We start from the raw sequence: 13,227 nt of genomic DNA, 5'->3' as shown, positions 1-13,227 counted from the left end.
TTCCTAATAGCCTATTTCTTCAACCCTGGTGATTAAAAGAAGGTTCGCGGACCACAATAGCTCCACATTTTTTTAATCTACATTATTTTTTTATAATCTAGATATTGGACAAAACTAATAACATGCATATGATGTTTAATGATTGTTTTTTTTTTTTTACTATCATTTCCAGTACTGCTGCATAAGGTGTCCTTGCCCCAGGTCGAGGTGTTTTTTTCTCCCAAACTGGGTACCGGACTAGGAATCTGCCTCCTCGGACTGGTGCTGAACCTCTGCTGCACTGGTCGGGATTAACTAACCCATCACCTGAAGTCACCATGGCAACCAACGGAACCAAAGCCTCCGACGGTCACGTCATGACCGAGGCGGTGAACGAGGCGCCCACCACCAACGACAAACCCAAAACCCTGGTGGTGAAAGTCCAGAAGACAAAAAAGGACCTTCCCGATAGAGAAACGTGGGGAGGGAGATTTGACTTCCTCCTCTCTTGTGTCGGATACGCGATTGGACTTGGGAATGTCTGGAGATTTCCCTATTTGTGTGGAAAGAATGGTGGAGGTAATCACAAAAAAAAAAAAAAAATCACCAAGCTGAGGTTGTGAAGCCCCAGTCTTCCAGCCCTGCGTGTTTTCCATGGGGTTTCATGTAGATTTTCTCCAGAGCTGCTCCACAGTACCCGTGCGTAATTGCCGTGCGTAACGGAGCGCACAGTGCGTGGCGCATCTTTTTCGCCTTTGCCTGGATTATTGATAAATGTTGATGATTATTATCAGTTCTCATTTTGTTCACACCACTTTAACCTTTCACCTTCTTTAGGGGCCTTCTTGATTCCCTACTTTTTGACCCTCATATTTGCTGGAATGCCCCTGTTCCTTCTGGAGACGGCGCTCGGTCAGTACACATCCATCGGTGGGCTCGGTGTGTGGAAACTGGCCCCTATGTTCAAAGGTAAACGAGGGGCAAGATTAATCTGATAATAAGCACTTATTTTTAAAAAATACCCTAAGAATCCAAACCATATTATCATGTAGGGCTATGCGCCAAAAAAAGAATCGTTACGCGCACCTGCGGGATGATGTGCAAGCTCCTGTGCGAGGTGTATCCTATAACATGTATGCTCACACAGCCATCCAGGCAGAATTTAACAGGGTTCTGTCCCACCTCCTGTCCCAGGTGTCGGGCTGGCTGCTGCTGTGCTCTCCTTCTGGCTCAACATCTATTACATTGTCATCATCTCCTGGGCTATTTACTATCTGTACAACTCATTCACTTCTGTGAGTAACCCCCCCTCTTCCTCCTCGAACCAATCTATTCACCCTGCGCCCAAGAAGCCTGGTGCATTTTGAATACAAAATAAAATCACATCATATCATATCATATCATATCACATCAAATCATATAATATCATATCATATTAAAATATAAAATAATATAACAATTTAAATTAGCATTTAATTTACCTATCTAGGCTTTTTAAAACTCTGGCACAAATGAGAACCCCTGAACCACATATATATATATATATATATATATATATATATATATATATATATATATTTTTATATATATAATATTTATTATATTATATATATTATATATATATATATATATATATATATATATATATATATATATATATATATATATATATATATATATATATATATATATATATATATATATATATATATATATATATATATATATATATATATATATATTTGAACAAAAACCTAATTTTACGGGAGACCTATTATTTGCCAGACAGTTTCGATTTTTGCATCTCCACCCACTGAACCTGCATTGTATTCGTCAGCTCTCTTTGCCAGAGCCCTTTACATCAGAGCAAACAACCGTCAACTGGCTGTGACATTTATTGCCTCCTTTCCCACATAATTAGGGCCTTACACAACATATTGATAAATACATTTGGCATGAGGCGTTTCAGTCCTTTAAAGCATGAAAGAGATAAGCATGAAATCCCAATGTCCCGTGTGAGTATCTTAGACTTGGCCAGGTGACAGCCAAAGAGAATGGGACCTGGCATCTGGAGAATAGTCCGTGTGAAGAGATCTGTCCGTGATTTTTTTTTCTCTTCCCTTTTCCCTTTTTCCCTTTTCCCTTTTCGTTCCAGGAACTGCCATGGCAGTCTTGTGGCAATCCCTGGAACACAGATCGCTGCTACACCAACTACAGCATCGCAGACACCACCAACCTGACCAGCGCTGTGGTGGAGTTCTGGGAGTAAGCAGGGTGTGAAGTCTGTCCGGGCCAGATAAGGGCACTGCCAGATGACAACCAGCTCTATTACCAACAAAAATGTCATCCTGCATTATAAATGGGGGTGAAAACCAGGGTTGATCATTTCAACTTTAAAACTTCAGATCCCCGAGAAGAGGAAGAAAATGTCCACACATTGCAGCTGACACACAAAGACGAATGATCACGACAGAGGGTGTTGTGTTCGTTTTGGCCTACATGCATTTACGAATGCAGGAGAGGTCAATCAGGTGTGTGTGAGGTGAAGTAACCTAATTTCACTTCTTCTTCTCTCCCCTAGACGGAACATGCACCAGATGACAGATGGTCTTGAGAAGCCAGGGTCGGTCAGAGTGCCCCTGGCCATAACGCTGGCCATCGCATGGGTCCTCGTCTACTTCTGTATCTGGAAGGGGGTCAGCTGGACTGGCAAAGTAAGAATAACGCAACAAAAAAAGAAAATGGACCACCAAAAAAATTGACGTTGCGCAACGTCGAACACACACGCGCACGTCCTGGCCAATATCAATTTCAAATGAAATTCAACCTAAAATGATGCTGTCAGATGGAATTCATTTTTTCCTGATTTGCCTCATTCAATGAATTTCTTTTTTTTCCGCCCTTTGGCTGGACTTCAAAGAAGAGATCTTGTGTCTGGACAAATTGTGAATGCCACATTATTATTTTTTTTTTAATTTAAAGTTCAAAGCACTGTATTATTTAAATTTTAATCATACACCGCACAATATGTCATATTAATATGAATACGCAATGATACAAAATTGAATTTGATGATTGCTGTATTTCAAATTTTGAGCCTCTGAATTTTCCACTCTCGGTTTGATGTCCAGTAACTCATACATATTGTTGTTGTTTTTTTACTTGATGGTTTGATATTTGTAGATTTGAAGATAAGTCTGAATGATCTCAATTGTACTGACTTTAATGGGACTGTGTGAAATGAGCACATTGTAAAAGAGTTGAACTCAGGCATTTCTGGGGTCAACTGGACTCTGGAGACGGGCGTGTCGGGCTAGGTCACTGTAATGAGCCCAGGGCGCGGTGGCGCGGCACTGTCGCACCACTCACACAGGCCTAGTAGTTCACTGGTAGACTCATTTAAACACAGCTTTACCAGCGAGGCTAAAGCATCAGCAGATGACTGTATTCTATTCAATTGTATTCTATTCCATTATGGCTGCAATCTCTTTTCTATTCCCCTCAGGTTGTGTACTTCTCGGCCACATACCCCTATTTCATGCTGTTCATCCTGTTTTGCCGTGGCATCTCTCTCCCCGGGGCCATCGACGGAATCCTCTTCTACATCACGCCCGACTTCGACAAATTGAAGGAATCGGAGGTATACTGTATATGCTTTCTCCTGCCCACTCAAATACCCTTTCAGTGGTTAAGTGATGAAATTGTGATCTGATAATCACACGGAGGTACACAATTTTGTAGTCTAAATGAATGATAATACAAAGACATGACCTGAAATGTACGCGTAAACGTGTGTGTATATATTTTTCTCTCAACTGCAACCACCTTATAAACAATCGCCACGGGGGAGTGGCCTCATAGTGTTGTATGGGCTCTTTAAAATGCACTTCACCTGGGTTTTGGCAGAGCCAGGCGATTCCAAAAGGTGAAAATGACTCATATTTTTCAGAAAGGCAGTTAGGGCATCAACAGCTTTCTTGTCAGGTGACCAGTCACAATAAAATGAGTGTAAATACCGAGTTATACAACCTAGTGGATCAGTACAAATCAGTATCAGCTGGAATATGAGACGGTTATTAAATAGCGGCAGAACTATTGCTCCAGGCATCACTTTTTCTACTCCACAAAAATATGAACGCACCCTAACACAACGCACCCTAGGGTTAGGGCTAGGGTTTAGGGCGTGGATTAGGGTTAAAGTTGAGTGTTGAGTTAGGTCCAACAGAATATAGCAAAGGTAAATGGTACAGAAGGTAAGCAAATGATTTATATGGACATTTTTGATATTCACATGGTATTTATTTAGACTTTGACGGGTACTTTTTATCAGCATGCAGTACATAGTAACTGCTCTGCAAATCTTGGCATGTGCTAGGCACTTGTTGTGCAATGTGGGCATGGAACATTGTGAGGGTTGGGTTTAGGGTTAGGGTTAGGGTTAACTATTTACTGATCTCAGTTGAGATCAACTGATGTCAAGTGATATAACATGAGATAAGATCAGATAAGGTAAGGTGAAGTGACTTGAGGTGGCACTTGAGTGTTTCTGGGACCGGTCTTTCCAATATCCATACCAATGTCCAGCCCAGTCCCCATATTGGAAGGGTTCATGGGCGTGGCAGAGATGAGAATGTTTGTTTTTGGCTTCTAGTGCAAGTTGTAATTGGCAATCGCCAATTAACGCTTTAGATGCCTTGGGTTTGTTCTTAACCTCTTCTCTTCTTCTCTGGAAATCAGGTGTGGCTGGACGCTGCCACTCAGATTTTCTTTTCCTACGGCCTGGGCTTGGGCTCTCTAATCGCTCTTGGCAGCTATAACCCCTTCAATAACAACGTCTACAGGTAGGTTCGAGAGTCTTTATATCGACAAATTTAACAATCAAATCATATATTTTTGACAAGATGTTGACAAAAGTCAATCGGATTCCCCAGAATGTACTCACTCCTTAATTCCCATATAGTAGGGGTAGAGTAGAAGAAGGAATAGTAGACTCCCTCGTCGTCTTCTGGAGGAATAACAGATATCGCTCCCTTTTGGAGCAAATCTGCTATTTTTCGCCATCAGGGATTTGATGGTCCTCTTTCCTCATCGATTCCCGAAAAATATCCATCCGTCAAGCATTAAGTCATTGTGCGTATGCGCTAATACACGTTAGCAAATATGCAGTCATCTGCCTAAGGCGTAGTTTGGGGTTTAACACTCACCAACATTTCCCCCGTCGGGTGATAAACTTGGCTTCAGCCATATTAAAAGAGCCACATACAAATCCCATTTGAGATATAGTCGATATACAGTGTATTTATTGGGTTGCGGCTCCTGCAAGATAATAATAATGGCTCCCCTCGCCCCCTCCCCACCACCCCCTTCAAAATGTGGGACGGCTTGATAAGGATTTGATACGGACGTAACAATGGTTGCCGTGTGCTTTGTCTCTCCCCTGTAGAGATTCTATCATTGTCTGCTGCATCAACTCCTTCACCAGCATGTTCGCTGGCTTTGTCATCTTCTCCATTGTGGGCTTCATGGCAAACGTGACAAAGAGACCCATTGCTGACGTGGCAGCCTCAGGTAATTGCAATCAATGTTGGCTTTCAATGGGCGACACGGGGCCCTGGCCGGCCCTATTTGCAGCTGTGCAGAAACTGGCATTAGAAGCCCCGTGATATACCATACGTGGTAACCATTCCAGGCAAAATGTTCAATGTTCTGTTCAATTGTCAAAAAAGCGTCTACAGGGTATAATATAAATGTTAATCCCAAATTTTTGCTGTGAGACTATTTATTATTTCCATAAGCCAAAATGAATACAATTAAATGTGACATTTACTCTCTAGTTAATAGAATAAACATCACAGGAATTTTGTGCAGGCACTTGAATTGATATATTACTGTGATACAATTTGCCTCAATCCAGTGCAATACACAGATCACCATGTTTGGTTGTGTTGGTCTTTCCCAGGACCTGGTCTGGCATTTTTGGCTTATCCTGAGGCGGTCACCCAGCTGCCCATCTCCCCTCTCTGGGCCATCCTCTTCTTCTCCATGCTGCTGATGCTGGGGATCGACAGTCAGGTAAAACAAAAAAAAAAAAAAACTGTCGAACCGAAAAGGGCGTTTTCACATTCTGTTTACATTTATTATGTCATTTCTCGTAATATTCAACCCAATCCTTACATTGCTGTCGGATTGGAACAATATTGTAGTTACCAGATAGAAATATTGACTTTGTCTCGTACCTTTATTTCAAGCATTCTAAGGGCCTAGCATGTGTTATTGTGACATTTTACCCCAAGTATTTTGACATCATTGTTGTGTCGCCTCTTCAGTTCTGCACTGTGGAGGGTTTCATCACTGCCCTGGTGGATGAATTCCCTCTAATTCTCAGGAAACGTAGAGAAATCTTCATTGCAATCGTCTGCCTTGTGTCCTACATTATTGGCCTGTCCAACATCACACAGGTAAATACGTTATTGTTTCATATTTTATACTTGCTCCGATGCCAATTTATCAGTTGTATTGGCGTTCGCTTTTGCCAGGTTCAATTCCGCTGACTCAGACAATCCAACAATATCGTGAGTTCTGGAAGACTATTAAACCAACACATTTTTGCTTATTCTGTGTCAAGACACAGTTCGCTGATATCTGAAGGCGAATTGGCCTGAGGACAGGGTTTCTAAAATACCTCTCAGGCCTGATTAAGCAGGTTTTATGCTTTATAGTAGAGATGTTAATGGCTCGTGGGGAAGAGTCCCTTATCGTGCCTTGCTGAAAAGAGAAAGGACTTCAGTGAAGATCTGGTATTAAACTAATCCAAGAAATATGATCTACTTATACTTTTTTCATTTATCACATCAACCCATGGAGCCTGTGCTAATACCTAAAACTCTTAAATTCTTAAATGCTTACGTAGGAACTAACCCATTTAAACCGAAAATGATCCATTATCCAAATCCACATTTATCCTAACATTGTTCTTATCTCTTTTTACACAGTACATAGTGTTCATATATTGGATAGAATGCTGCATCATGAATAAATTATCTTGGCAAAAATCAATTAAATAAATAAATAAATAAATAAATAAAAGTCAAGACCCCTCTTCGTCCGTCTCCCAGTGAATCATAGAAGACAGGATCAGGGTGAGGTCATGTTTGCCAGTGACACCCCGCGTCGCCCCCCTCTCGTCTGCCACATTTTATTCCCATCACGCCCGCGCTCCCGAGCCACGCGGGGCACGGGAGGCGATCGCCCCCATCGCCGCTCAGGGCGCAGCGCACAAAGCCCCGGCGGAGTCCGAGGTTTCATCGGGGATCATTAGCAGGTCCCTCCGAGCCGTTTCCCCCTCTCATAACGACCCCGACGGGAGGAGGAGAGGCTGAGGACCGGCCGTACCGCGGGCCGCGGTGCTGGACATGGGCGATAACGCCGTGCTCCCATCGGCGCCACCCTCGGCCCACATCCAAACGGGGTCACCGCCCCTTCACCAGTCAGGGTGACTGGTGCCGCCGTCCTGCCCATTATTCCAGCACACTGGGCTCTGCGCCGCGTGGTAATCCCCCACGCCTTTCCCCCCTCGCGCGCGTGCTCCCTTTCCCTTGTCCTGTCCTCTCCTCTCACGTCTCCCCCTGTTCGTCTTCTGCCGGTTCTCGTTACTCCTTTCGGCAAACCCCTCTCTTCTCTCCCGTCCCCTTTGCAGGGTGGTCTGTATGTGTTTAAGCTTTTCGACTACTACTCGGCCAGCGGAATGTGCCTGCTCTTCCTGGTGTTTTTCGAGTGCATCTCCATTTCCTGGTTCTATGGTGAGCTATGCGTCTCAAAAATATAGACAGTAAAAATATTTATCAATTTGGTTATGAAGGGGTGGTTAACACCCCCACCTCGTGACCGCAAACTTTCCACGACTAGCTCTTATAATTGCTAGTGCATCTCCCCGTGACACGACAACTGCTAATAAGAGATCAATGCATGCTGATTATTATTCCACATAAAGTGTCTGAATTCATATCTGTATGTGTCTGTTTCAGGAGTGAATAAGTTCTATGACAATATCGAAGAGATGGTGGGATACAGGCCCTGCCTGTGGTGGAAGGCCTGCTGGCTCGTCTTCACCCCGCTCATTGTGGCTGTATGTACTGTCTGTGTATGCATAACAGACGTAGTAGACTCTTCACTAATCAAGAGACTCCAATGACTGCATTTCCTCCCTTGTTTAAAAGCTATGTTCGCTATTTCTTGAACCCAGGCTTTTTTAAAATGTTGGATCATTTATCAACTGTTCATAGAACAACCTCACTGAAACTTACCACTCTGCTGCAGCTTCTCATTTGGGCTTAAATGCAGTCCCACTGGCAAATGCCTTACCCTGCCTTTTTCAGGTTTTACAGAGGTTTATTGACTCTTTTCCACTTCCACAAGTTGATATCTCCGTCCTAATGTAATATGAGACTAGAAACAGGAAGTTGCGTTGCATCCTACTGGCATCCTGCTGTAGCCAACGTTACGCTCCGGCAACCAAAATAATTTGTTTTGAATGAATTGTGGTATTACTGTCATTCAACACACGCTGAAAGAAAATACATTAAAAACCTCATGTTAGTTTCCCGTTTTTGAAAAGGAGAATTAACCTTTTTTCAAAGCTTAGATGTTTTTGCCCCATTGGACTGTATTCAATGACAGTACGACACTGGAGCAGAGTGGTAAGTTTCTCAATAGGAACTGAGTTTTCAGGACTGGGCTGAAAAGTGGCAAACCTATCTTTTAAATGAAGTATCATTCTCGAAAAGTCTCAAAATGTACCAAATTTTAGCAAAGTAAGATGGGATCGGCCATGACAACTGTGATTGATAGCAAGGTATATATATATATATATATATATATATATATATATATATATATATATATATATATGTATATATATATATATATATATATATATGTATATATATATATATATATATAGAGGGTGTAATATATAAATGAGCGTGTGGATGAATGCACAAACTAACAAAAGGGTTATTACTATACTTACTATATATTGTATTACAATATATTGAGATGTATTTCCTCTGATCCCTCTCCTCTCCTAGGGAGTGTTCTTGTTCAGCGCCGTGCAGATGGTTCCCCTCACCATGGGCGACTATGTCTTCCCAGCCTGGGGCCAGGGCGTGGGCTGGTGCATGGCCCTCTCCTCCATGGTCCTCATCCCGGGATACATGGGATACATGTTCCTCACTCTCAAGGGCACGTACAAAGAGGTAGGCGACCCTCACGCCTCTGAAGATGTGCTCATCCATTGGTTCCATGTCATATACTTTATAGTAACAGCATTAAAAAAAATGGCTTCCTGGAGGTTTAACTGAAACCTGAGATAAAGATCCAGCAGCAATTAGAGAGGACGGCTTCCCTATCTAAATCACCTGTTTAATGCATTGATTTAATCAAGCCCTAAATTGAGTTGAATGCCCTTTTTAAATCTGCAGTCCTCACTATTTAACTTTATTGATAAAGAAGTTACGATTTGGTGTGAAGAATGAAACTAAAGATAAATGGAATATTAGTTGAGTAAAACTGATATTAGCAGAACAAACAACGTCAAAAATAACAAGACTAGCAAATATCCAATTTCAGAGTTCTAAGAGAAAATTTCACATCCAGCGGCAATGATTATGCTAAAAACTGAGCAAAGCATGTGCGACAAAATCCCAACATTTGGCCCATCCATTTATGATACTACAGATTGAAATGAAGGGCACATGAGTTAAGGTTGAATTTGCTCTTGTAAACACAATTATCTGACAGACCTTTGAGCTTATAAGTTTACCTTTTAAGCAAATTGCCATGGAATTATAGTTATTTTACTTTCTGCCCATATCTTCCAACAACGTTATTGGCAAATATCTTGGGATTGTTGGGAAATAGGTGCTTTTAAAGAACAACCAAAATGGCAGGATATGAAGCAAGAAGGATATCAAGTCTTTTTTTGTTGTTGTTTTTGACCAAGTTTGATCTTAATCACTTTATGGTGTTGGAGTTGTAGCGTTTGACTTTAAATTATTACTCCGCCATTTGGCCGACTGGGATAGAAGGCAGCGTCCTATTGGCACACAATGTCTGTAATTGGTCACAGTGTAATGATTTTACACCATCTCACAGGAAATGCAAAAAAGCTTAAAGATGAGGAGGAAAAGCCTGAATAATAATAACAACTACAATAATAATTTTCATTATGTACCTCTAATACGTTTTCAGCCTTTCGAGCTGGAAACCATAATGAGTAAATAGCTTTTATAATGAGCTCCATTATGCATTTTAGCTGCCTTTCAGCTGCATAATAGACACTGACTTCTCAAAAAAAGGACATGCATTGTGTGGTGCAGAATGCACAGCACATTAGGTATTTATTGATCTCCTCAATAGCTAATAATGACTTTTCCGCCTTTACACCTTTTGACATTGAGGGTTGTTTTTCGATCAGCGGTCCGCTACGATGGATTCAATCACGAGCTCACGTCTTCATAGTTCTTCTTGCCAACACGCATAACCCCCATTGCGGCACTTTGTAAATGGGCTGTAATTGCCGGCGGCGCAGCAGAGGCTGTCAGCGGCGACGTGCAGGTGTCAGATCCTTCAATGCAGCTGATGGCAGAACGCCTAATTGTAGCAATCAGCATCTGATTAGCGCTGTGCACAAAGAGGACGTCGATCCCCCAAAAACACTGCACACGGAACCTCCATGCTCCATGTGTAGCGTCAACGCTGACCGCCGATTTTGGTGTTTTATACCCGCCAGTAATCACCATGTTATCAGACGACGGAAAATGAAGTAAACAGTGCGATCAAATCAAAAGTGAAATCTTTTCTCTCCGTTTTTTGTTTTTTTTATCCGTGGTTTTGGCGGATGATGCCTCCAATCCGAATGTTGACAAGGAATTCAAACATTGGATACTTCCGTTGTTGGTTTGATTTTATTGTTTGTTTCTTCATTATTCTTCCTACGGTGGAGTCCATTTACAAAACTGTGCGGCGAGTACTGTATCTTCCAGCTTCCATTATAATAATTCCTATTACACGGCCCTCGGGAGCACTCAATTGTGATTGGTCAACAGCGGCAATCAGCAGTGAGTTATTTCAGTATAATGATGGTTGTCAAGGGCAACCACTTCTCTGGCCGTAGTCAGCTATGTTGTTGTAGACAATTTTTCTTAGCAGAAGCATAGGCATACCAAGGATTAAATTATTTCAAATCAATATTCCGTATCAATTTATTATTTTATTTAGTCAGTAGACGAGTAGTAGCAATGCAAAGCCGATTGGTCATGATCTCTAAATAATCCCTGACGCAAATTATTTCACATTATCCCTTAGAATAGGACGTACCAAACTAAATATATTCTATGCCTGTGATTGTCAATTGTACAAAAATGTTTATTCTCATTAACAATAGAAAGCTTGAAAAAAATATTAAATTAATTATAATATTTAATTTAATTAATAATAAATTAAATTTAAATATTTATAATAAAATACTTTTCTATTTATTCATCCCAGGAAATGTCCTAAACTTTTCTTTTTTTTTTCTTACCATGTTTCAACGGCATTAACCCCCCTCCCCTCTTTCCGCCCCACCAGCGTCTGAGGATAATGATCAAGCCGGTGGTTCTGGTGCGGACCCAGGAGAACGGGCCGGAGCAGCAGACGGAGAACCAGAGCCAGAACCCGGCGACCGAGGAAGCCTACATCTAGAACCTTCTTCCCCGGATAAAAAAAACAAAAAAAAACAAGCGAGACTGGCGGCTCTGTAACAGAAAACACGACGAGACGCGATCATGGTTGGTACCGACCACCAGACTTCCTGTGTCTGCTTCTATTCACCTACCTCCTGGGGACAAGCAAGACCAACCTGATTACGGCGACATTTCAAAGGGGTTTTTCTGTTTGTTCATTTGTATAATACAGAGTTTAAAAACAAAGGGAAAAAAAACAAACAAAAAAAAAAACCACAAGTATGAAGACAAACTACCCAGCGGTGTTGTGATAGTTTGTATTTCAATATGCAAAAAAGATAAAAAAAAAATGTTTAGTCTTTCTAGAAAAAAAAAATGTGACCTAGAAAATTTACTGTATTTTGAATTTATAATTTAAAATTTGGAGGCCCGGTGTGATTCAAGAGTATTGTGCTAATTTAAAGATATTTACAAGTAATTCATCTATTAAAATACTATTGCTGTACAAAGAAAATATAGATTAAATTCAGTTTGCTTGTACATTTAAAGGAAATATATTAAATTGAAGGCAATGTCATAGGTGACGCATAAACGCAATAATAAATCAAATATTGGCCAATTTGAGTTAAAGACTAAATGAGAATGTGCAACGGGCAAGGCCAAATCTCTGTGTATGTTTAAGGTATTATCTAGCAGCATATCCCAGTACCCTGCAGTGAGCCAGTAATGTTTACTACCTTTGAAAAGCACAAGGCCAGTGTGGACTGCAGAGCATCCAAACCCTTTTTTTTTTTTTTTGGCATGATTGAACTATCTGTGAGAAAAAGCAAAAATTAACTATCTAGTATAAATAGCGAGAGACTGTTAAATTGTTTCTTTGTTTTCTAAAGAACAATAACTTTATATGTTGTCTGAACCTTTTTTAGACTCATTTCTAGGAGTTTTTTCTACGTGAGAGTGAGAAGGACCAAAATGAGAAACTTCTGTTCAGAGTAATCCTAACAAAGACCACGCCCACCGACCAGATATCAATCGGATGAAACCCCGTCCATCCCATAATAGAGCAACAGGGTACAAACAAACTAATAACTTACGACGGCCATTCGGCACCGCGCGGAGAAATGACCCGACGTCGCCGCTGAGGAAGTAATAAAACCTCTGTTTGGTCCAAACGGCGCGAACGCGGGAGGGCGAACGGATCGGAAATGTACAACTTCTATTGACATCCAAATGGTTTACGTAAAAAAAAAAAAGAAAAAAGAAATAAGAAATAAACAGTTTACTGGAGCGAAAAAAAAAAAAACCCCACTTCTCAGGAAAAAGAAAAATGATGGAAGTGACCAAATTCTCTCTGAGACAACCCAATCACACGGGTGGGGGGGTGGGGGGGGGGGGGATTGGGGGATGTGAAAATTTCAATTTTCCATGGATTTCCACCTATTTTTATTTTATTGTTTTCTTGTAAATCCGACTCAGTATCTCGAGTTAACGAACAAAGCATTTAAACGTTTGCCGGTTTTGCCGT

General features: G+C 41.2%; 1 protein-coding gene across 1 annotated transcript; it reads left to right on the top strand.

Annotated features, from left to right (window-relative positions):
- Positions 1 to 317: 317 nt before the first annotated feature.
- Positions 318 to 11,721, top strand: slc6a1b (solute carrier family 6 member 1b; the record flags this gene model as incomplete). The annotated part of the gene is made up of 14 exons (XM_080001496.1): positions 318 to 558; positions 817 to 948; positions 1,174 to 1,274; positions 2,135 to 2,244; positions 2,561 to 2,693; positions 3,485 to 3,619; positions 4,717 to 4,820; positions 5,423 to 5,547; positions 5,939 to 6,051; positions 6,306 to 6,437; positions 7,676 to 7,778; positions 8,004 to 8,104; positions 9,066 to 9,233; positions 11,608 to 11,721. 14 exons carry the CDS (start codon positions 318 to 320, stop codon positions 11,719 to 11,721), a joined length of 1,812 nt encoding a protein of 603 aa, XP_079857622.1.
- Between the last annotated feature and the right edge of the window lie 1,506 nt (positions 11,722 to 13,227).

Source organism: Zeus faber, assembly GCF_960531495.2.
Source record: "Zeus faber genome assembly, chromosome: 5".
Taxonomy (NCBI): domain Eukaryota; kingdom Metazoa; phylum Chordata; class Actinopteri; order Zeiformes; family Zeidae; genus Zeus; species Zeus faber.
Note: the sequence above shows the minus strand (reverse complement) of the source record. Positions and strands in the feature narration are given on the sequence as shown.